Source organism: Xiphophorus couchianus, chromosome 19 (assembly GCF_001444195.1).
Source record: "Xiphophorus couchianus chromosome 19, X_couchianus-1.0, whole genome shotgun sequence".
NCBI classification, from domain to species: Eukaryota; Metazoa; Chordata; class Actinopteri; order Cyprinodontiformes; family Poeciliidae; genus Xiphophorus; species Xiphophorus couchianus.
The window spans coordinates 12,354,663-12,378,853 of NC_040246.1; the positions used below are offsets into that span (position 1 = coordinate 12,354,663).

Consider the following 24,191-nt stretch of genomic DNA (forward strand, 5'->3'; position numbering starts at 1 on the left):
GCTGCCATTATGTCAATACAGAAGAGTTCTCTTGCATCAGAAGCTGGAAGAGGACTTTCTTTTGTATGTTGTTTTTACAAAACTATTTGTTTATTATTTATTTCACTTAATTTGATCGTAAGGTTGTGGAAAACAAAAAAGCACACAGTTTGTGCTAATTAAGATTCTCATAACTCCCATTATTCAGCGACATGGTGCTATTTTACATTGCAACCAAGTAACTACAATTGTCATAAAAAATGTGTATTTATCAAAACTAACTTAAAAGACATTTGACTTCACAATTTGATGCCTAGAAATTGGGCTCTGTTTCCGAAAATCTCTTGCTCTTTTTGACACTCCACCTTCAGCATGTCATCACATAAAACAATGTTCCTCCATCATGCCGTTAACAACGACATGATGGAGAAGTAGTTTATATCGTCACCTTCCTAAAATAATGACCTAAGTAAATTTTGGAAAAGGGATATTTTTGCCTAAATAATCTTTTGGCACTCTGTGAGGCAGAAACTCAGCTGGAGACTACAGCTCTGAGGAGGAGCTTTGGGAAAGTAGGCAGCATATTGTTTCAGCAAGTGTTTAGACACCATCAAATGGCTGCCATGAGATATTCAAGGTTTTCTCCGATATGCATGAAAGAATCAAAGCACCACTCCAGGTATGTCTTTAATGAGGGATAAACATTATAATTTGATCTAAAAGTCATTTTTTACATTGAAGTATTTTTTCAGGTTGAATTAAAAGCCATATACAAAACAGCTAGAGCAAAAGTCAGGAACCCCCCACACACACCCTCACCTCCAAAAACAAAAACAAAACAAATAAAAAAAACACTGTTGCACCAAATATTATTTTTAATCTTCCATATATTACACTGTTGGTTCATGGCACAAAAACAAGACAAAAATTAGCAACAACTAAAAGAAGTTTAAAAAAGCATTACAATATGCCAAATCTGCAACACACCTTGAACAAAAATATTGTTGTAGTTTTCACATTTCAAATTCCTTTCTTTGTGTTAGTAAATTTCATAACTTGTGTATCCCATAGAACTATGATGTGTTTATCATTTCATATATATTGAGATTTTTGTGGCTGTGGAAACACTTTTTTTAGTTTCATTTTATTTTGAGTTGTAGCAGAAAATATGTTGATGCATGCTGATTAAACCGAAAAAGACACATGTAAGTACAATTTTAAATATTCTTCATAACTGTAAATGCATAAAAAAATACAGGTTACATGTGTTACTAATAACATGCTTGAATTCAAACAATAATGCTTTCAGAGTTACAGTGAAAAGGGACATTTGTTCCAAGTAGCACAAAAAACTTGAAAATTTGCTGAAGCAACAGTTTACAAAACATTGTGACATGTTAAATCAAGAACTGAAACAAATATATGACAGTCTCGGAGGTCAAAATATATCAGCATTATTTTCTTACAGCAACATCTAAGCAATAAAAAACAATTGGCTTTTGACTGTTTCCCACTGTTGCATTTCACCAGACCAAATATCAAAAACGGTGTTGCAAGAAGAAGCCTGACAAATATTCCACCAGAGCAGTGTCAGACTAATGTTATGTGGTGCTATTCTTTATCATATTAAGGGCTGAGTGTATGCATGTTAAAGCCCAGCAATGATACTCTCACAGTTTTCAGTTCTGCGTTAAGATGAAAACATAGTTGCCACGGTGCCTTTGGTCCAAATATTGCTTCAATACCCCACACCACAAGGAGAATAAATAGAGAATGTGAGAAATCACAGAGTGGATCAAAATAGTGCAATACTCAGAAATGTCCTATCCGTTAAGCACAGTCTGCTAGAGAATATCAACATAATTACTTGTATTTATGTCCTTTAAGTGCAGCTTCAAAACCGATAAATTCACCATACAGTTTGGATATGCAAAGAAAATTGGAGCAGAGTTTGCTTCATATTCTTTACATCCTTTTAAAACAGTAAGTTAATTATACAATCTCAATTGTTAAAACAGCCACATTGCTGCTCTTTGATCATCACACGTGTTGATTAAAGCACATCTGAAACAGATGACAGCTGCTCGTTATCACGCTCAAAGCCCCTGGATCCATTCGCAGTGCAGGCATCTCAAGCACCTCATGTTCATCCTCTGAAGAAGGTGAGACAATCCATTAAGGGAAAGGCATAAACACTCAACTCTGGGAACCTGATTGTTGGCGCTGCCCCCCATCCAGCCCACCTGACTGCAGCACACTGATGGGTTTATACAAGACAGCTCAAGTCCTATGAGATGGGAAATTGAAAGAAAAGAAGACAAGTGGGAGTAAGGCTGAATTGTTGAAAGGCAGAAACACAATTGTTACCAGAATTCATACAGATTAAAGATAAAAACCATGGCATTATGAATAATAATAATAATAATAATAATAATAATAATAATAATAATAATAAGTATGCATGCTATGCATTTAAGACTAGAAAGTAAAGACTGCAGAAATGTAATAATATTATGAGTTATCATGTTTTTATTTAATTTCTAATTTGAAGAGTGACATACAGTATGTGCTGATAGAGGATGATGTCACCATATAAATAATCAAGAAAGAGTTGCATTATTCTAGATTACTTCATCAAATAATAAAACTTTTTATTTACGTGTTTAACCAGCACTTGCCCAAGATATAGAGGATATAAATATATATTTTTAGGATTTTTTAAGATAGTAAATCTCTACACTACATACATGCTCTGCTTCTTGAGCGTGTCTGGTTAAGACGTTCTATTTTTGTTATGCAAACAGTGGTGAAGCCATTTAAAAAAATAAAAAATATATAGCTATTAGTTCAAGGAACTGATTGTTGGCTCACTGGTTAGTTTGTAAACAAGTTGTGCAAAGATGGAAAATAATTAAGCATGGACAATGTAAAAGAAACAGGGGTCCTCTGGTGGCCCCCAAATCAAATTCTTTCTACGACCATGTACAACCTTGGACCAGCTCTGCTTTTACACAGCTGAATCTGAGGAATAAATCACTTAATCATCACATGTATGGCTACTAAAAAAATACTTGAATTAAACAGTTGTGCAGTTAGCTGTTAATGGAGGCAAAACCCTCTTATGTATTAAGTTGTAATACAGCTACATTCAGAGCATGTTTTAAGGATGTGTGCACTGCTATAGTTGATGTTACATTCATGTGCAATGATATTGGAAGGAAAAAAAAAAACACGCCCAGGACACAAGACCACATAACAGTTTTGAAATTTTTTATTGATTATTGAGAAGGATGACATGAGTTTCATGCAAGCAACGATGGAGATGACAAGGAAAGAAAAAACAAATCTTTCCGAGCTCTCAGGCATTACCTTTCTGGCCAGTGTCCTCATCTTTCTGCTTGCTCTGCTGTTTTCCTAATCTCCACATTCAGCAGAGTCAAGAACCTTGACGCTTACTCCTTCTCCACAAAGATGACACTGAGCTGGCTGCTGTTTGTTTCCAGCACTTTAAGCCTACGTTAAACAAGCAACCACTAATATGGAAGAACTGCCCTCTCAGCGTCTTGAAGGAAATGCTGATGGCATGTTTTGTTTTGTGCAAGAATGTGATATTAGATGCAGACAGAAGGTTCATTTATTCATCCGAAGCATGATATCTTGTTTACTGACTCAGTATGTCACTTGATTCAAGTGGGCAGGACAGATTTAAATTATTTGTGTAATTTATCACTCTCTCAGCATTCTATATATAAACAGATGTGACATTAAAAAAAATCTATTTATCGATATATGTACAGCACTCCCACTCATGATAAATAATACTGAATTTAAAGAAGTAACAGTAGGGTTTTTCTCATTTGCATTTTCAGCTTTGCATTTTACTAATAGGCAAATTTGATTTTAGGTGAACGATTGTGAAACCTCAGTTGGAATGTGAGTTGAAGAAACTCAGATAAGAGCTTGTACAACTTCTGGTTTATTTTCTACATTAATATTATTGGTTTGAACTGAGCTGATTTTAATTTTTAAACAGAGTTCTAAAATAATCTAGTATAAGCGGTAAAATGTGACTTGAAATTATGAGAGGTTAAAAGCTAAAATAATTTAAATTGATTCCAAATTCATTTTTAGCTGTACAGTCAGTTGAGAATGATCTGTGCTTGTCCCAATATTTTTCCTTTGCCTTTTTAAAATGAAAATGACGATAGTAATACATTTTTGATAAAGGAATAAAAAACACAAGTTCAATCAACTTTTCAATCTTTTCAAACAGACTCGTAGGGTAGGCTGACCTTTGTCCTTGGCAACAACAGCTAAAATGTGATGTTTATTTGAAATGACTTTCAGCTTCAGCTTATTGCCAAGCTTGATCTCAACGTAACACTGTTTTTAAACTTGCGTAAGATGGAGAATAAATGTTTACTTCTATTTTAACAAGATGAGTTGTAAAATCTATTTTCTTGACAACCACAGATTTGGGTCACTATAAACTGGCAACAATTTCATCAGGGTTAAGGAGCTCAGCGACCTACAATGTTTGAGTTTAGCACAATGCCTCGCTAAAATTGGATTCAAACTTACATCTTGTTTATTTTTTTTTTTTTCCTCCAGGACAGAAACTTTCCTAACCACAAGTAACACGTCTCATGGCAGTTCTTAGCTTCAACTAAACAGCTAAGTTTATTCATAAAACGCCAACATAAAGATGTCAGCCTTACTCATTTGTAATGAATGAGAAAAAAGGATGACTCAACCAATATTTTTGATGGAATTCTAAACATTTAGATTCAATCTGCCACCATATTATAATAAATATACCAAATATAATATAATATACCAAATTGATAAAATAGGGTCAATGTTGAACAAACTAATAGTCTTTATTGACATTAATTAATTTTAATGGCTAACAAATAATATTCTCCAAAATTTTGTTTATAATGCATATACACTTTTTTATGTGTCCATAACATTATGATAACTGAAAAATACTCCTGTTATGTTCTAAATTGTGGCATTTTTCATTTTACTTTGCCCACAGCAGAACAATTTCAAACAGTTGTTTAACTTTAAAGCAATGTGTATGCATTCAACAAGACGAAAAAACACAAAAGTACAATTCCCTTTAGAGCATTTAATCTACAAATAAAATTTAAATAATTAAGCGTACATTTAATGATTATATTATTTTGAAAGTGCCATAAAATAGGCTTATCTCTATCTTTATTAGTATTAAACAAGCTTAATCTGTACACAACTTTCTTTACTAACATTCTTTGCAGTGATACTCAGTTTTTACACTGAACACTGCTCAAGAAAATGCAGACAAAGGCTTCCTCATTTTTTTGCAAATGTTGTGAATGAACATAATGTGACAGAAGCTGCAGATACCCAGTGATGGTGTAAGGATTAATTCTCTTCTTCTGACTTCTGCTTTCCCCTGGAAGCTGCTGTCAAGATGCAGCTCTTCTGTTGTGCTCTTGTTTAACCCTCCTGTTATGTTCACTTCTGAGGTACAACAGTAATGTTCTCAGGTCAATTTGACCCAGGGATTTTTTATTAATATGTAGTAATGTCAGAATTCAAAATTTTCCCCCAAAACGTTTTTGTATGTTCTCATTACTAACAATTTCAATCAATATTTATTGCAATAATGTTCATTACCTCTCACATATAAAGGATGAATGACGATAATTCACATGTTTTTTCACAAAAACAAAACAATTAGAATTTTTTTACGTCCATTAGAAAAACTTACTCTGAAAAATCAATGGGTTTATACATAAAAATGATATTTTTAATTATTTTGCTGCCAGTGTGCATTTATTCATCTGGAGCTGTATGGCCCAGTAACCATGTCCAAGTTATCTACTCATTGTTTGGTAGCATAGTAATAAAGGATCATACTTGGTTTCTGCTACTTTCAAGTGCTGATTGCAGCACTTTTGTGCAAAAGGCTCATGAGGACAACATTTCTCCCTCTATTAGCGCAATGTGCAGAAATTGTCGCAGGTTATGTTGCGAGAGAGTGAACCTGCCACCCTGATTGTTCTCTGGAGCTCTTAAAGTTTCCAGTGGAAACATGGCTGGTCTTTGCATCACCTGCTGTCCAGATTTTTTAAGTCGGTGTTGACAGGAGTTACTGCCATGCTGGTTGTCCCTGGCACAGTCTTTATTATGTTTTCTGCACACAGCTTCCTTGGCGTTTACATGGAGATGAAGATAGCTGGATTAAACATTTTTTGACATAAATATCCTGCTTGGAGGAACATGACTAGTGTTTTCGTCATTTGTTTCTTAATCAGAATCTGACTTAAAATTGACCTCATGGTGATGGCCGCTGCTGTCACTTCCTTCTGTAGTTCAGTCATGATCAAAGATGAGTCCCCCTTCCTCCAGGGCTGTCACCTTTTTATTTTTGCTGGTCATTTACTGAAAATCTGAAAATGACCAAAAATATATTTTAAACATTTTTTTCCCATGTTTTTAAACTTTAGAATGGGTCAGTTTGGTCTGCAATATAACAGGAGGGTTAAAGCACAGATGCAGATTTTTTTTTTTCAGTCAGCTCAGAACTCACTGGGTCCTGCCGGTGCAGATGAAGCACTTCTTTGTGTCGTGACTGCGCCTTCCTGCTTTGATGAACTCATTTTCTTCATCTCACAAGTAAATGTTCTCGGTTTTATTTCATTTAAACTCTTGTATTCAGTATGGCAGTTTTATCCCATTGTGTTTTGGCTCCAATTTTCTTTCTTGAAAGTTCAAAATTAATAAAACCCAAATTATTCATTTAATATCCTGAATTTCATATTTTTATGCTTTTTCATGATATTGATCATGTTCATGTTGGTAACAATAAGTGTCCCCAAGATCAGAGGAAGTTTTGGTTCCTTACCCACTCGAGATTATTTTACACATTGAAGCCCTGTTCTAGTTTTCAGTTTTTGGACATATCTTTAGAAACTGTCAGGAGGCACTCCTGGTTATAGCTTATGTGCTATTTGTGAACAATCAACTCTTTTTCAACACTATAATGAAGAGGTTGTTTTTATTTTATTTAATATTTATAACAGCGGTTCGAAACTGTTGGAGACCAGAAGATATACTTCCTCTCCTCTTAACCCTGCACTCATCATGTTGAGCTGCTCTCTGTAGCTCCTGCTGTCAAACAGTAATGGCTCAATGAGGCCACCTGCAGGTATGAATGAGCCTAGCGATGCTGAACGGAGATGATGCAAAAAAGATGCTGCTGCCTTGACGCCGTTTGACCCGTATTGCAGCCTGAGCGGGACTCTGCATCAATAAATGAATATGCAAAATACACAAAATACATCAGTCAGTCAGCTAGAAACTCCTCAGCAGATCAAAAAGCATCCTTGTCTGTTAAATATCAATTTAAATTGTAGATTTTTGTTGTTGTTGTTGTTTAATATGGCGAGTGCTGACTAATACTCTTCTTTGTTTACTGAGAGCGGACCTTTTTTTCCTCATTTCGTCGCTTTTGTTCACTGTCGTAGAACTGTGACGATCCCCTCCATCTTTGTCTCCCTATCCTATTGCGCCACACCGTGGAGAAGCCCGGAGCTCCTCTTCTCCAGCGCTCTCTCCCTCCAACGTTTTCCAAGCGTGAGCTGCAAACTCCACTAATTGCTCGTGGACTGTTTACGTCCTGTCTGGTTTTGTTTTGAAGAGCGATATGATTATGCTCTCAAGATCCATAACAATGTCATAAACCGCAATCATGCACTTAAAGCGGCAGTCAAGTTTGTTTCTATGTGTGTTCATTAAAGGGAGAGAAAAAGAGAGAGAGGGGGGGGGTTGCACACTAATTTCAACAGTTGGAATTTAGTTGCAGTAATTTGCAGTGATGGAATTAGAGGATGTTGGAGGACGTTCGCAGGTAAAAGCTGCAGGACGCCAACCACAGATCTCTGCTTCCATCTTGTGGCGGCCCACCGCAACAGTCTCCGCTCCCCTCTCTCTTCCTTAATATCTGCACCACTGTGGCGAATCTAATCTGGATCTTCGCTAAAGGCAATAAAACCCAGATCGCTTCCTTTAAATGAAAAAAAAAAAGAGGCGCCGCTTATTATAGCTTTGAAATCCTCGTTTACGCGGCGATGTGCACGATAGAGAAATGATTCATGTGGAGGTTCAAACGTGCAGGATGACGAGGATCCACGAGTGTCCCGAGTGCACATTTCCTCCAGTATTGCATGGTGGCAAGGTGTATAATAGCGTTATCCACGCAGGTTGAACTACAAGATGCTTGTTTTAAAATCGTAGTGCTTTATCCCCTCAAGCAGCCAAAAGCAATTTCCGATAAATGTGGCCCTGTTACAAAGCTGCAGAAGGAGTTCAGTTATTTCCTGCAGAGTTAATACCAGCACAAAGGTGAAAAAGTTGCGAGTTTAACGTTTCCGTTTTTGCTTTGTTTTAGGGTAAATGCAGAGTTTGACTGGATTGCATCTGTTCAAATCAGTAGATTAGTTTTTTTTTTTTTTTTTTTTTACAATATAAATCATTGTGTGTAATTTTTTGATATCTTTACGGATAATTACCAGATTTTCGAAGAGATGTGCGCATCAGTCAGCAAAACACCTGTCATTATTCCCAGATTTTTTTTTTTTTTTTTCACGGAAAAACATCTGCATCTTCCAGATCACTGGATTCATAACACACACGCACGTACACGCACACACCAACATACACGCACGCACGTACGCACACGTACGCACACACACCTACACACACACAGACACAGACAGAAAAAAAAATCAAAATGCAAATGAATGCTCCTCACATTAATCAGTTTGTCTGTAATTGCTCCCCGCATACAGCAAATTCCTTGCAACTCAGAGCAGGAGCAGAAAAAGAGGACTTCCAACATTTATTTTTGGTTGTTTTTAGAAGAACAGCTGGGCACCTTTTTAAATTGAAGTGTCATTTTTTTCCATGTCTTCATCTACAACCAGGCCTCAGCGAGACTGACCGCAAACAGGGCCGATCACTGTCCAGACTTTTTTTAAAAAAAATACTTTTTGCGCTACTTTTTTCTCTTTTTTTTTGTCAGACAATAATCACCCTTTCACGTTCTAGAAAGAGGAGATGGAAGGCAAAGAGAAATGAGAAGGCTGTTGTTGGCATAGCTCTATCAAGGAAGAAGGACCCCCTGTTACGCGTGAATAGGGCTTCTCTTTTTTTGCCTCCCCGACCAGAATAGATATAGCACGAATTTTGAATTCGTTTTTCTTTGAGAAAGAGAGGGAGAGAGAGAGAGAGACAACAATGCTTTACTTGAGAGCTTGATACAATTTGGAGGCTTGTGAGAGAGATGCTTTTCTCCTCTTCCGAACCCAGCTGCCCATATGGGACGCAACGTGTGCAGCAAAGATCACAATGGCACCAAGTGACAGGCGGGGGACAAAAAGCCCAAAGGATTCATCTCCCTGACTCTGAACAGCACCGAGGAACTCTGTCTATCTGCGCTGTCTGCGTCTCCACTCGTGCTGCTAGTTAATATGCACGCCTCTAACATGCAGCACAACCAAGGCCTGCGTCCGCTTTTGTCTTTCTTTCTTTTTTTCTTTTTTTTTTTACACTGCCTTGTGTACTGTGTTGTGTAGCGATGGAGTCAGGTGGATAGAATCCAACAAGGGAAAGCCAGGAATCTTGTTTTACTTATAAGTTTTTAGATTATTCTTTTTTTTTTAAAAAAAAAAAAAAAAAAAAAAAAGAGATTACATCCATTTTGTACGAGCATCTTTAATCAGTTTTTTTTTCCTTCTCCCTAAAAATCTTTGGATAGCACTTCTAATAAATGCGCACCGTGAAAATGTACATTTTACAATAACTTGTTTGTTTAATTAATTATTATCACTATTTTTTGAGTAATAATAAAACATCTCATAAATGTGTTTATTTGTTTGACCTACAAGCTCAACCAGTGTTGAAACAGAAAAGCCTTTTGAGTTCGCCCCGCACACCCCTTCTTTCACAAAAGCAGTAGCCCCCCCTGAGACTGGATTCTGTAAATAATTAGCAAATCTGGCCTAATTTAGCTGTTTGTTCGGTGATGATAGGGGCGAGCCTAACATCTGCTGGTTAGAATTTTGTCCCGGGACAAACAACAAAATGCATAGATTTTTCTACTGGGGGTTATCATATTTACCCAAGATATTGAGCGGAGTCTGATAATCCACAGTGTGCTTCGCAGTTACCCATTTGCGATTCCCACAGCAAAGAAAACACCGTCTGCAAGTCTAGAATATGTTCTAATGTCAAGTGTGAAATCTAATGCGTGAAAACGATCGTGTGGGGGGGGAAAAAACAACTTTATCACAGGATTAAACCCCAAATTTTAGTTGTTAAACCAAGACAGCACACTGATTGAACCAGCTCTGTTTGCAATTTAGCACTTAATAAGATAACAAAACATTTATTGCATTAAATAATTGCTTTCCCTCCGCTGTATGCCACTCTATAGCCAAGGCCGGGGGTGCTGACAAAAAGGAGTGCTTTTGACTCAAAAGCTTCTTGTGTGGAGAAGCCCACTTATATTAAGTGAGTGGATTTTAGTCCCATTTCACAAGTGACTTTAGGCTCTTTATGGGCGAGGTGTTCGGACAGAGAAAAATATTCCTCGGATTAAATGTGACTAAATGGGGAAAAAAGAGTTGAAGTGCGCTGGAGATTTATTCCCATTCTGCGCCACAAGCTAGTATTTGGCTCTCTCCGCCCTTCTAGCAATGAAATCGACGGGACACTTATCAAAACAAAGCCTCATTTCAGTCATATTTTATTTAAAAGTTATTACTTTAAAAATGAAGATATTTGTCCATTTTTAACTGCGGCGTCAGCACGGATTATTTTACACATCTCACAGCATGTTCGCAAAAAAATAAATTTGGAAATTTAAATCCCGTGCTGCATCCAAATGCGCCACCTGACTGCAAATATTTACAAGGAAGAAAAACAAAAAAGGCTGAAAACTTGCCAGTTTTTATTCATGGCCATAAATATTTTTTTTCGGTCCATAAAAGAAGCAAGAAATTAAAAATTTTCTATAATTATAAAGTGGTTCGCACGTGCTGATAACACGAAGGGACAAAAGGGGTGGGGGGAAATAAAAAAATTAAAAGTAAAACATCTCTACAACCAACACACAACATACTTTACAAAAAAAAAATATGTCACAAGAAGAGCATTGACATTTCTTAATAAAATCTATAAGGGAGAGGTTTGGACCCAGTTCTCTTAACGAAAACATGTAAACACGGCGCACACATGAGCCCCGAATAAAAATGGTAGTAGTATATATATGAGTCAAGCTGCAAAAATGAAAAGTCTTTTTTGTTTTTTCTTTTTTCTTTCTTTCTTTCCTTCTTTCTTTGCGGTGAAACACCCTACAGCCCACCCTCCAAACCAAGTCTCTATAATTTTTCTCACCAAGTCCACTGTTGCGTTTGCACCAAGTGATGTGCTGTGGGGAACTGCGGCGTGGCCGCGGCGCCGTACTGCGCGTTATACTGCATGTGTTGGAGCGACTGAGCGCTATACGCCGAGAAGGGAATCCCGGCCTGAAAAGTGGCCGCCAAGTCCTGAGCTTTAAGAGTGTGACAAGGCTTCCCATCCCTGACTAAGACGGGCACGGCCACCCGCCGAGGAGAAGGGAGATGGGTCACTTCCATACCTTTCTCGGCCCGGGCTCTCTTCATCTTATACCGGTGGTTCTGGAACCAGATCTTCACCTGGGTCGGGGTGAGACGGATGAGGCTGGCCAAGTGCTCCCTCTCTGGGGCGGACAGGTACCTCTGTTGCCTGAAGCGGCGCTCCAACTCATAGGTTTGCGCCTTGGAGAACAGCACCCTCCTTTTCCGCTTCTTGCCCGAGTCGCTGCCGCCGCTGCTGGACGTCTCCTTGTCGTTGTCGGGGGATTCGTCGTCCGCAGACGGCTCCGGAGACTTGGCCGAGTCCTGAGAGCTGGCGGACAAACCGTGCACTGCGACAAGAAACGGGAGAAACACTGTCAAAATGTTATGTCGGGAAGTTTTCAGAGAGATTTCTTACAAACACAAAGGCCATTAAGTGATTAGTAAACATTCAGGATGCGTTTTCAATAAGAACTGGGGAGCAAATGTCTATCAGGCATGTTGTGATTTAGAACTCTTAGATCTCCATAAAGATAGAAACTGGGAGATATTTTGATAAAATGTAACGCGAGAAACTAATATCAGCGTAGATCATTGTTCCAAAAAGGCAAAATAGTCCAGACTTTCAAAGAAAACAGAGAAAGTCAGTGAAGCGTGAAAGGTGCATTGTCTTCTTAAACGTTACTTCACAATTTAACACTCTGGTTTTACACCAAAAGAAAAACTGACGCTGGAAATGAAGCAGAGACGGAAATTCAATTCAAGCTCCTTTGTTTTTTTTCCTGTTTATTGTTATTCGAACAGTACTTGCAAAAGCAGAGTGCCTTAAGCCTTAACACTGCATGCATTTTCTAAGACGTGCAGCGCACGATGCATAAGGATGAACAGCGCACTCCACCAAGGGCATCCTTAGAGCGCAATATGAGCATGCATGCAATCAATTATCACTTAATTTACCCGCATTGGATCAAAATAACAAAATAATGAGGGGATATATGACTCTACTTACATGAATATTGAATACTGTCCGTAGTAGCAAGCCATCGTGTGTAGGGATTGTCAGTACTGTCATAAAAGGGGTTCTTTAAAGGTAGATTTTGAACATTTTCTAGAGGACTTTGCACCAAAACTCCACCGTTTTTCGTCGTGGATGCGGTCTCTGATCCCTCCGTGTCTTCTTCCGCTCCGGTGATAGATCCGTCCTCGTCATTCGTGTCAGGAAGGTCCAAAATGTCCTTTACAGAAAAGCCCGTCTTTGTGTTGGTCAACGACATATTCTGGTAGGGGGGGAAATATGCAAGGAAAAGTTGCTTGCAGCAGCTTTTTTTCGTAACAATCCGCTGTTGTGAGAATAGAAAAAAAAACTAATAAGGAGAGAAAAAAGCAGAGAAAAAAAATTTGGATGAGTAAGTATCGCTCTACGCTGAAGTACAGTCAAAACAGCCTCTGTGGATAACCATCGCCTATGAGCAAAGCAAGAAGCAGTGGATTCGGTCTCTGTAAGTCCAGGAAGGATGCCAAAGTGGCTGAAGTGCTATATGCGGCTCATGGATACTGTGCTACTGCTGGGTGCTAGAGGGAAATAAGCCATTACCTTGTCCTGATCAGTCCATATAAGGTTGGTCTCAACACATGAACCTGCAGTGAAAAAGCATTAAAAAACGCGAAAGGTTGGCCACGTGTGGGCGGGTCTTAGGAGTCAAGTGGATGAAGACAGTGTTTGCAGATGTGAAATTGTGGGTTTTGGGGAGATCCGAGCCTCTACCATTGGTGCTTCAGAGCATGATGAGTGGTATAACGTGTCAATTAATTACAAAGACGGGGAGGGCCTTTTTTTACACCCTATTTACATACAAAGAACCTCCAAGTAGCTTTATTCTCACAATACTTAAAAAGGCCCGTTCTAACAAATTGATCCAAGTGAAGCTTTCGCCGTTTACTTTAATAGTATAAAAAAAATAAAATTACTCTCAATTCCATCATTTCTGAAGGGGTGGGACCAGTGTGTTTTAAGAGCAAACAAACAATAACAAAAGGAAAAGGAAAGAAAAGGAGTCGTTTAAATAGTGGATAATTTATGTAAACCTTTTACGTCAATATTTTTGCCACAGCTTAGGGCAAGAGGATGTGTCGAAACTAAAACAAGACGCCAAACATGCATCTAAGGCTCATCTGCAATAATAATAATAATAATAATAATAATAATAATAATAATAATAATAATAATAATAATATTTTTATTTGTTATGGTTCATATTGTGAAAAACTTACACACCTTTCTTTTTCATGGAAATTTTCATGATAAATCTCTCCAGTGTGATATTTACTTTCAGCCTGTGTAGCTTCATTTGAGTTGCTCCATCTTGCTTCTTTTCTTACCCCTTGTGAAATCTGAGTATCATTGTTGCTTACTTTATTTTCCTCCCCTCCAAGACTTCCCCCTCCATCCCCCTTTTCGCTCTCTTCCCTCAGCCTCCCTCATGCAGTAGGGCTATGTGATGTGGGTGACAATGTTGCGGCGTTTTTCAGCAGGTCCTCTGCGCATCCTGGGTGGTCGGGCTCGGGCAAACACAAATACAAACCGATTGCTAAGCTGCAGACAATGGAGGAAATGTAGACAAATGTCCGGCTCCCGTTGGAAGCTTTTGTCCGGCCGCAGTTTTTGCATTTATTTCAGGGCCCGAAATAATGGATGATTGACGCCCCGCGCACAATGCTTTCTAACTGTTTGGAATAAATCTGAGATTGTTCGTAGTTGTCATGGCATTCAACTGCTTTCAATGGACTATCTCTTCATTCAATTCCAGGATCCTTCCACAATATTAAGGAAAGTCCTTCATCTCAACATACACACATATTGCTTGAACACACGGACTTAGGAACACAGTCTGTCTCCTTTACGAAAGCAGCAACTATTGTGTCTTTTCAGTTCCTTGTAGCTCAGCAGAAAGTAGCAGAAGAGCCAATCAAACTTGGGGAGTTGCAGTAATTTATTATTATTATTATTATTATTATTATTATTATTATTATTATTATTATTATATAATCTATAATAATAATAATAATAATAATAATAATAATAATAATAATAATAATAATAATAGTTTAGATATTGCCTTCAATCACTCTTTGTTCTCAAAGTAGAGCATGGGCCTGAGGTAAATATTTTACCGGACTGACAGAATTAATCACAAGTCTCAACATCCCACAAAGACTCCTTTGAGCCGAGCGGGCTGCATGGGCAAACTGGAGCAGAGCCTGAGCCTCTCTATGCTGGGGGAGAGAGAGGTTACTGACCTGATCCAGCGAGTAATGCTGCACAGCTAAATCCGAACTGTGAAGGGACATGCAACCCACAGCAGACACCCAGGGAGCTTCACGCATCACGGGGGAAACGGCCCAGACAGGCAGCATGGGACTCAATGCGCGCACCTCATCAGGAAACTGACTTGGTCCATGCGGGGCTTTATTTCGCTGAGATTTACTCAGTGCCTTAAAAAGTGCGTGGAGCCAAATCAGGGTATGTTTGAGCACGCAGGGTTGTCACCCGTGACATCCCGCGACAGTGACAAGGAAGGAGGTGTGAGGGGGGGTAGCAGTGGGTTTTTGGTTTAAGGCACCGGGCTGCAGACTCTGCTCAGTTGCTGGGGATATACCAAGGTGCTATTTGATCAATTGAGCCGAGGGTTTCCTAAAGAAAAGGTAAATGTGCACTGGCTAAGTGGACGCACTCCACATGGAGAGCCTATCGCACTGTGTTTACCTGTTTACTTTCGCAGGTAGTTCAAACAGGCCTCTCGCCTCTGTGACAGTGGCCAGTGTGCAGACTGTTTTTTATTTTATTTTATTTTTTTGCAAAAGAGGACGTCTTGACAGAAAATCAAGAATATAAAACGAACATAGTAACAAGGTTGTTAATTTTGTGCAAATTGCTATGCATTGTAACAGATACGTGCTGCATTTCTCATGGCTTTTTGCTTTTTCACTGTTATTGGGGATGGAAAAAAAAATGTTGAAGGCAGTCTGCGTCACAGCCTCAAAGTTAAAGTAATTTTGCAGCTGTATCTCTGTGAAGACCGTGTGACTCCTCACAGAAGATAATGCTTAGGAAGGGCCTCTCAGGTGCAGATGTGTCCGGATTTAGAGGACAATAAGAGAGGTGCAAAGTTACTGTATTATATCACTTCGCTGCAGAAATGTATAGGACAAAATTCCTGAAATGACTTTTTGTGCAGCAAACTGCTCAGAGTGCACGCACAAGAGCAATCTGTTGTTGTTGTTTGCTTGTTCGTTTGTTTCATGTGATCATTCCTGCTGTCACTATGCTAAAACCATTGTTCCCATTTTAATGTTAGCTGCAGAGCAGACTGGATCAGTGTTCAAGCTCGTTGTGTTTTCATTCAATGCAGTCCTCATTCAAAAAACAATTAATATTTCGGACAAATCCTTCCTCAAAAAATGATGATAATAATAATAATAATAATAATAATAATAATAATAATAATAATAATAAAAACTTGAATCTAGGCTGATTAATTATAATTCCCTCCTAAAAATTCATGCCCACGATTGTTCTCAAATATGTAAAGAAAAGGGGTTTTATATGCCTGATTGAATACATCTTTCGATTGAAAGCGCAAATAAGAATGCCGCAGGAGGATCCATAATAATGTTGATCAGTGCTTCCCTTTTTAATCGCTGAGTTCCAGCGTGTTGGGACGCCTGAGGGAAGGAGTTGGGCTTTGATAAAGGTAACCCCGCCTGCCTCAGGGCAGCCGTGATAAATGTACAGAGTGACAAGCCCCCCTATGATTAAAAGCCAATATATTAAAGGAAGGTAAAGTCGGGTGCTGCTTTATTTATTGCGGCCAAGTTGGCCCGGGGACACTTTGCTTCAGGGGAAGATTTTTATTTTATTATTTTTTTTAAACGTTTTTATTCCTCAGAAAGTCAACCTTCCTTCCCTTCCAGGCTAAAAAAAAAAAAAAAAAAAAGCTTTATTCGTCTTCCTTTCTATAATGATTAAACATGTCACTGCGAGATTATGGAGTCGCGCCCATGACCCGAGGAGATGCCTCCATTTGTTAAACCACCAGTTTATTTGTAACGCCGAATTTCATGCCACGCTGAGCCATTCGCCCTAATCTTTCCCCTGTGTGTGTAAAGACGAATCGCTGAAAAAAAAAGACGCTTATTATTTTTTAATCACTTCCTTTTTTCAGTGTCGCACTGGCACTGGCACTTATGAGGGAGAGGGAGGGGGGGCCTCAGATTCCTATTCAAAGGGGCAACCATTACTTGTAACAGGACGATATTAATGCCATAAGAAACAACACACCAAAAAGTATTGAAATAAAATAAAATATTTTCTTTAGGAGGGTTTGATGTGGCTGCTTCTGAATGGCACAAGAAACAAGATAACTTATCCTCCTCGTGAGTTGTCTTGTTTGTGAGAGTGGTAATAACATTAACAGCTGTTGACATCTGTAGAGCTCTAGCGGTCTCTACCGGTAAAATTAAGAAACAACAGGGGGTGAACATTAGATTAAACATCTTGAAGGAAACGATATGTCGGTTGTACAGGCGCATAAGGCAGTAGGTGGTGATGTTATGGTCATTAAACTGCACAAGGGACATTATTTTTTTATGTTTCATCATTCATTTAAAGAAGCTATCCAGTGGTACAATTTTATTTCACTAACAGTTATACAATACAATACAGAGCATATAGAGCTGGGTTATAAAGTCTTGATCTCCACTTTGTAAAGTTTTCAAAGAACTGAATAAAGGGGAAAAAAGTCATTCTTCTTTCACTGTATCTGACTTGATTACATTTAACTAATATCTTATGTCTTACTCTGGTGGGAGAGCAACTTTTGTTTTAAATTGAAATATTTAAGTTATCTTATTAACTAATCATGCCCATAAATCAAAACAGCATTCTCAAATAAGGACACATTTGATTTAAAACGAATGAAAAAAGAACAAATAAAAATCAAATGGAAAACAATGAAAATGTGTCCAAAAAGACCTGCAGTCACTTCCTCATGTTTTGTCACATGGATATTTTTAGAGGCGTAAATGCTATCTTGATTAAGTTATAATTTAGCAAAAATAATCCAGAAACCTGATTGTTTTAGGTAACAACCTATCTCCAAAGTTAATTTGATTAATTACAGAAAAAGTCTGAATAATAACGTTAAGGTGCAGTTGTATTTTGAGTTACTTAAATTGTGACTGATCTAAATCACTAAAGGAACTTTTTATTTTGTATTTTTGCAGAAAGCCTGCTTTTCTTTAATCTGCATAAAAGAGTTATTTTTGTTTGTTAGGATTAGGTTTTACTTTTGTTGTAGGTTTGCCCACATCATTAGCCTTGAGAACCATTAGCCTTCGAAGGTGCAGGCCACTCTGATCTCTCAACAATAATGCCCAACCAAGCATGGACTCCTCAGGTGAGTGCGTAATGATCACCAGTAGCTAATGTGCCCTAAAACCACGGGCCTATACCAAACACAGATTGGCCAAAGACAGAATGAAAACGCAGCCTGATGAGGGTCCTTCTTATCAAGGTAGCTCAAAATTATTAATGAAAGAAAACAGAAATACTAGACAAAGAAAACCATCTGTCTGCGTGAAGATGTGTCATCACAAATGACGGTGTGCAAAGCTGACTGGAGCAGCCAAAGCGCTTACCTATACTGGAAGGTGTCTCTGTGTTGGCAGCGTTAGGACAGCGCAGCAGAGTTAATGAAATATCTCCAAATGGGAGTCAGGAGTGCGTGCAGAGATAAGCCTGATGTGGTTTATATACCCAGAAAGCAAGTGCTCCTCTTCTCATATTGTCAAAGAGCGTTTGCATAGCTGGCCAAGTGGCTGTGCACTTGCTGACTCGCTAACATTGTGCGGTGTTTGTTTTCCCCCTTGGTGTGACGTGAGACAAAATATTGACCATATGTTCATCTGCAATAAATTGGCCCCGAGCGCAAACACAACATCCCCCTCCAGAACACGGTGCTTTTAAACCCACATGGCAAGTTTTCTCCTTTCGAGATGTTTTTGGGGGACACGGAACAATCCGGTGCGCAATGACGGTAAATGATATTGTCACAACAGCTTGTTTTAAGAGATAATTGTACGCCTATGGAAGCGCTGCGGGTTGGTCTTTAAGCCGCCACCTATTATTCCTCACCCAGGGCGCTCTAATAAATCGCTTGGTAACCAAGAAGCGGCGCAGTCTAAAGAGCAGATGTGGCATGTTATCCACACCACAGTTGCGTTTACATTAGATACCCTGATCCAATGATTGATAACCAGGTCAGCTCCCAGGAGGGACATGCGACTAACACATACTGGCAACATCCACAATGGAAACACCTGGAACAGTGAGGCAAGCACAGTTAACTATTATTATTATTATTATTATTATTATTATTATTATTATTATTATTATTATTATTATATTTTTAACAGTCAAACAATGTTGATCTGCGTTAAAACACATTTTTGATGATTCAAGTCGACTTTTCAGGGGCCTTTTCTCCTATTTTGCTAACTATAATATCTTTTTACCCAGTTCCGCTTAATGCACATCTACCTATTATTGGAGTATTTTCACATTTTGAAAGAAATGTAAAATTTGGAATGTTTTTTCCAAGCTAAAATAGGTCTCCTTAATTCAACTTCACACCTGTTGCTTCTAAAGATGAGCAGAGGAAAGGCTACAGTTTTTTTCTGTGTGAATATTGCCTCACGTGTGTAAAGATGATGGCGGGGAATGCAGGTAATTGTCCAGGCAGGAAGAAAGCAATATGAGGCAAACACCAATTGTGCAATAATGACACGTTGAGAGTGAATACCTCAAATCAAGACAATGATTTTATTGTGGGCAACCTGGAATCTATGCATGATGATAATGGTGTTGCCTAGTAGAGCAGGAGCGGCCATCAATCAATAGAGAATACACTACTGATGGGTTTTGTGCTGGGCCACTTTGCTGATGAAAGACAGAGATTATCATGCCCAGCACTGCTGTCTTCAAGAGTATCACTAAGATGCTGAGAATACATATAAATAAATTGGCCTCATACCTTCTTTGAAATTTCACATTAAGGCAAAGCCGTTAGTTAGAGTTGGAATGCATTCATGAGGTTGAGACAAATGTGAAAAAAAGCTTTCCACTCAGCCGCTCTGTGAATGCCCCTGCGCTGTTTGAGATGTGCCACAAGTGCTCTAGGTGCTAAATACAAGACCTCCTGCAAAAGGATGGGTAAGATAGGCCTTGGCGGTCAAGCTATTATCAATCCCAGGCCCAGAGCTTGATGACTAACATACTTCAGATGTGGTTAATGGCTTTGTAAGAACACTGATGCCACAGCTATTCTGAAATCAATCAGTTCAAGTTTTAATGTATCGACTGCTCAAGGAGGACTAAAAGAGGGCAAGCTTCTCGACACACAAATGCAGGAATGGATCAGGTTGATTTCACCAGGAAGATACACTTTGAAAAAAAAAAAGTTTAATTAAACCTGAGGACACACTTGTTCTCGTACGCGATCATAGCCAGACCTATCAGCATGAAAGGCTTTGGTAATTTTTTCTCACAAATACATGCACTCACTGAGGTTTAGATCACAAGGTCCTCAGCATTAAGGCAAGTAGATGGCAGTTTTTAGCTCTTAGTAAGAGGAACTGAGTTGTTTTACAACAAAGTGCCCAATTCTGCGCAGTTGTGAAATAACCCATCTCTCAAATGACAACAGAACATTGTGAATTTGAGGAGCAGTTGAGTGCAAGGTGATGAAACTTAACATTTTTGCCCTGCTATTACAAACTGAGGATGAAAAGAAGAAACAAAACAATGAGTGTAAAAGTGGTGAGTTCTGTCCAAGTGTTAACTGAGTGAAAGAAAAAAAAAGTTCGTCAAGGGCACCTATGAAATGTCTGGTATTTTCCATCAAAATATCAGATTTATGGGTTGCAAGGAAGGGTTTTGTGGGCATTACTTGACATGAATAACGTTATACTCGAATACCTCTTTTTCAGAGCTAAGCATTTGGTGCGAGGTCAGTGCTCAGCCTTGAGGAGCCATATAGCCATTTTTAAATGCTGATGCTGAGGTCACGGGCCAGCCGACATGTTCTGTAAGCCTGTTGGTCCCCGTGGCATGCAGTTATAAAAGAAAAGGTCCTGTCTGGGTAAGACGTGTGAAAACCTTTTAGCCACAAATAATGATGAAGACCAAAATAATCACAATGTTCTCTTAAAAACCATCAGACTGAGTCAGATGCCATTAGAAATCCAGGATAATGTGGATTCTATAGCTGCGGATATCCAAAGACACAAATGAAGAAACTGGCTGGATCTATCCTTCAAGACATACTTGCTGTAAGTACTGTTAACAAATTGAAAAGCAAGGATCTGATTTATGACTCTGAAGCTGCCTTGATCTTAGACAGCTTTATCATTATACACTTATGTGGCTTCAACAAGCAAAAAGGTCTCCTAAAGGTGTTGATTCCACCTGTGGAATTATTCCAAGGTGGAATAATTCAATTCCACCTTGAATTATCTTTCAAGGTGGAGACATTATATCGCTGTTATAACCTCTGTAGTGTAAATCAACAATGACGTTTTCATGTTTAATCTCCAGAAACTCTCTGATCTCCAGCCCATTTCAGCTAACCAGCTGAAATCAACTCTTAGTTCAGCCAACATAAACCATGTTTCTCATACTAAGATGTTTTTCTCTATACTCTTGAAATTGTTTGGGTAAAATCTCCCACTGGCAATTTCTCCTGTTAGCATTAACGAACAACACTGTATTTGACAAACTTTACACTCCTGTTAACATATAGGATGGTTGTTATGAAGCACTTTAAGCCGTCCTGGTGGACCAAGTCCAAGCAGAAGTCAGATCTTCATAGGAGTGGATGTAAAAAAGCCTCGCAATGCAAGTCTTCTCCAATTTCTTCTTTGGCTAGAGCTCAGAGCTATGGTTGCATTTCATGTTTTGCTAAATATATCAGGTTAAGTTATTAATTTGTTTTATGGACGTCCTTCTGAGAGTTTCACTTTCCTCAGTGACTTTTTTTCAAGCAGATCACCTGGTTCTGAGGTGACCTGCTTAAAACCATTTAAATTTTTTCTTTATATATAAGATTATTCTACATTTTTACAATAGTAGCATCATGGTATCACCAAAAACTGATACCAGGAGAGTCTTCCAGATGGACATAACCACTTTTGGAGCCAAAGCGATAGTTCCTCAAGCAGAGAGAGGAACTGAGGAGGAGGTGGCTCCTGTTAAGCACTTGTGCTTCACAGGCCACAAGCACTAGTGGTTCTGAGACTGTCTCACCCATAACAGGCCCTAAAGTTCTTGCTCTGTTTGTAAAATATCTGGTAAGTTTTGAAACTTTAAGTTCCTTCATTTTCTCCCAAAGGGTTTACATTACAGGTGTAACTTGGAGCATCCAAGCAACTTTCCACTTATCAACTGAGAAACAGTCACTTGACAAGTTCTAGATTTTATTTAGTTTTACTTTGAAAAATCACTGACCCCATTCTGTTGCAGCTTTCATTTAACTAGTTGCAGTTAGCTGATTTTCTTAGTCTGTGTTTGCTTTGCTTATCAGTTGACTAGACTGGCCTTGTTATATCCTCTTCAGCTTTGTCCAATATTGAGAGTGAATAGACATTGATTCATATAAAATGCTATTTTTAACTTGACTTATCATGTTAACTCTGAGAAAAGTTTATTTTTAAAGTTTAATGTTGACTTTTAACACATAGAGCCCTGAGGTAGCATTTACTGAACACTCTGCAGTGAGCAGTGAAGCACTCTGTGTACTGAAGACACCATTTTCAAAGTATGAGTGCACCTGGTTAGCTCATATGACCGTAAGGTGATTTGGGAAACTTTGTTTTCTTTTAGCAAAAGTGAGTTTCCACCAGTTCAACTACTCTAATCCTCAGATAAGATGTCTTATCCCACATATAACCTGGTTTGACAGCATTTGTACAACAATTTGATATGAAATAGATTTGTCAAGTACTGTTGTGACATATATGTAACAACAGGCATTAAACTCCTAATTGTAAAGAGAAATTCAGTGTGACATATTTGTCACAATAAAATGGTAACTAATCACCTGTTTAGTCAATTTAGCTTATTCAGATATTTTAGATTAATATATTCTCTATTTTCCTTTTTAAGTCTTGTATTTATGTCAGTATGAAAAAATTATGAAATTACTCAAATATGTGATCAAACTTTACCTTAGCTTTAGTCAAGTCACTTTCCCGTTTACCCCCTGTTTTATTGTCTTTTTTTGTAAAATGGAAAAATATTAACAATATAGTGTTTAAGATGCATTAGAGTTCATCACTGGACAAGACAGAGAGTTTGAGAGTTGTTAAATTAGCTTAAGTGTAGATCACAAACACCCTAATTACATCCCCAACAAAAATTTGGTGAGTGAAGAACCAAATGGGTCTAGCAATTCAGATACATGTAAATCCAATGATTTAGATACAGAACCACATGCAGGCCAAATCAACCCTGGAAAGCAAAAGCCAACCATCAAGGGCAAACATTTTCTTGGAGAAATAATAGTTTTTTAACCCTTAGATGCACATACAGGATACCATGCCCCAAATCTGCTGATGAGATCCAATGTAGTACAACAGAAAGTTCACCTTATAAGAAATGTTGTAGTTGATATCAGAACATGCAAATTTAAATTGTGTACAAGAATCTAACAGTGATTGAAATATTAACACCATGGTTGAAGAAATAGAAATACTAATAGGTCTCCACCTGCGTATGGGTCTTCAATAGGGCTATCCCCACCGTTGGAGATTAAAAATCGGGGCCTGCTACTCATCCTATGAAATTCTTCATGATTTTTATGTTCATTGCGGTGGCAATTGGAAGAAGATCTCATTTGGGATTGAAGGTGATGTTGTGGTATAATAATAACAATAAAAAAAACCTTTTACTTTTACTGCAGCTCCAAAGTTTTTGCTGATGAATTCTTATTCTCCTCTCCATTTGAACTCCCGTTCACTGAGGAAAGTAGAAACACTTTGTAGGAAATACTTTGCAGGTTCTCAGACTGGAGATGAAGAACATCTATCCATTTGGTATAATATATAACTCGCATGATTTTCCTAAATGTAGAAATGGGTCTGGGTTGCTATGGTGGTGTTGTTATTGAGTTTTGTGTTTTGGTTAGAGAAGGTACTGCTGTGAGAGGTGCATCTCGCCACAGGTTTAGAGACAATAAGGTCATTTAGCTGCGAGTGGCTGCACCATCTTTACAGTAAGAAGCATTTTCTGTTGGGGAGGTCTTTGTAAAGCCCTTTCAAATCAAATTGTTTAAGAATAAAGACCTGCAAATGAATTGAGACGAGCCACGGGTCACAATAATGACCAAGAAATTAATTTCACTTTCAAGGACTCCCAAAGGCTTACCGATTAAATTTTCAGTTAATGTTCAGCAAATATTGCAAGTTTAGAGTGTTTAGATAATACTGATGCAGTAACACATGTTTAGA

The 24,191-nt window shown here is 38.3% G+C and overlaps 1 protein-coding gene across 4 annotated transcripts; it reads right to left on the bottom strand.

Moving 5' to 3' along the window:
- Positions 1–659: 659 nt before the first annotated feature.
- On the bottom strand, positions 660–13,393 carry nkx2.2a (NK2 homeobox 2a). 4 transcript variants are annotated; one of them, XM_027999796.1, is made up of 4 exons: positions 12,640–13,391; positions 11,672–12,004; positions 2,223–2,266; positions 660–2,132 (listed from the first exon to the last, which is right to left on the bottom strand). In XM_027999796.1, exons 1-4 carry the CDS (start codon positions 12,902–12,904, stop codon positions 2,076–2,078), a joined length of 699 nt encoding a protein of 232 aa, XP_027855597.1. In that variant the 5' UTR covers positions 12,905–13,391; the 3' UTR covers positions 660–2,075. The 4 variants fall into 4 exon arrangements, with proteins under 4 accessions (XP_027855597.1, XP_027855596.1, XP_027855594.1 ...); XM_027999795.1 differs by having other exon boundaries at positions 660–2,266; positions 12,640–13,393; XM_027999793.1 differs by lacking the exons at positions 660–2,132; positions 2,223–2,266 and having other exon boundaries at positions 9,711–12,004; positions 12,640–13,380.
- Between the last annotated feature and the right edge of the window lie 10,798 nt (positions 13,394–24,191).

Coding starts and splice junctions, on each gene's coding strand:
- nkx2.2a (XM_027999793.1), bottom strand. CDS start 12,904: ATGTCGTTGACCAACACAAAGACGGGCTTTTCTGTAAAGGACATTTTG. Junction 12,005..12,639: donor GGACAGTATTCAATATTCAT/GTAAGTAGAGTC, acceptor ACATTTTGACAG/TGTTTCTCCCGTTTCTTGTC.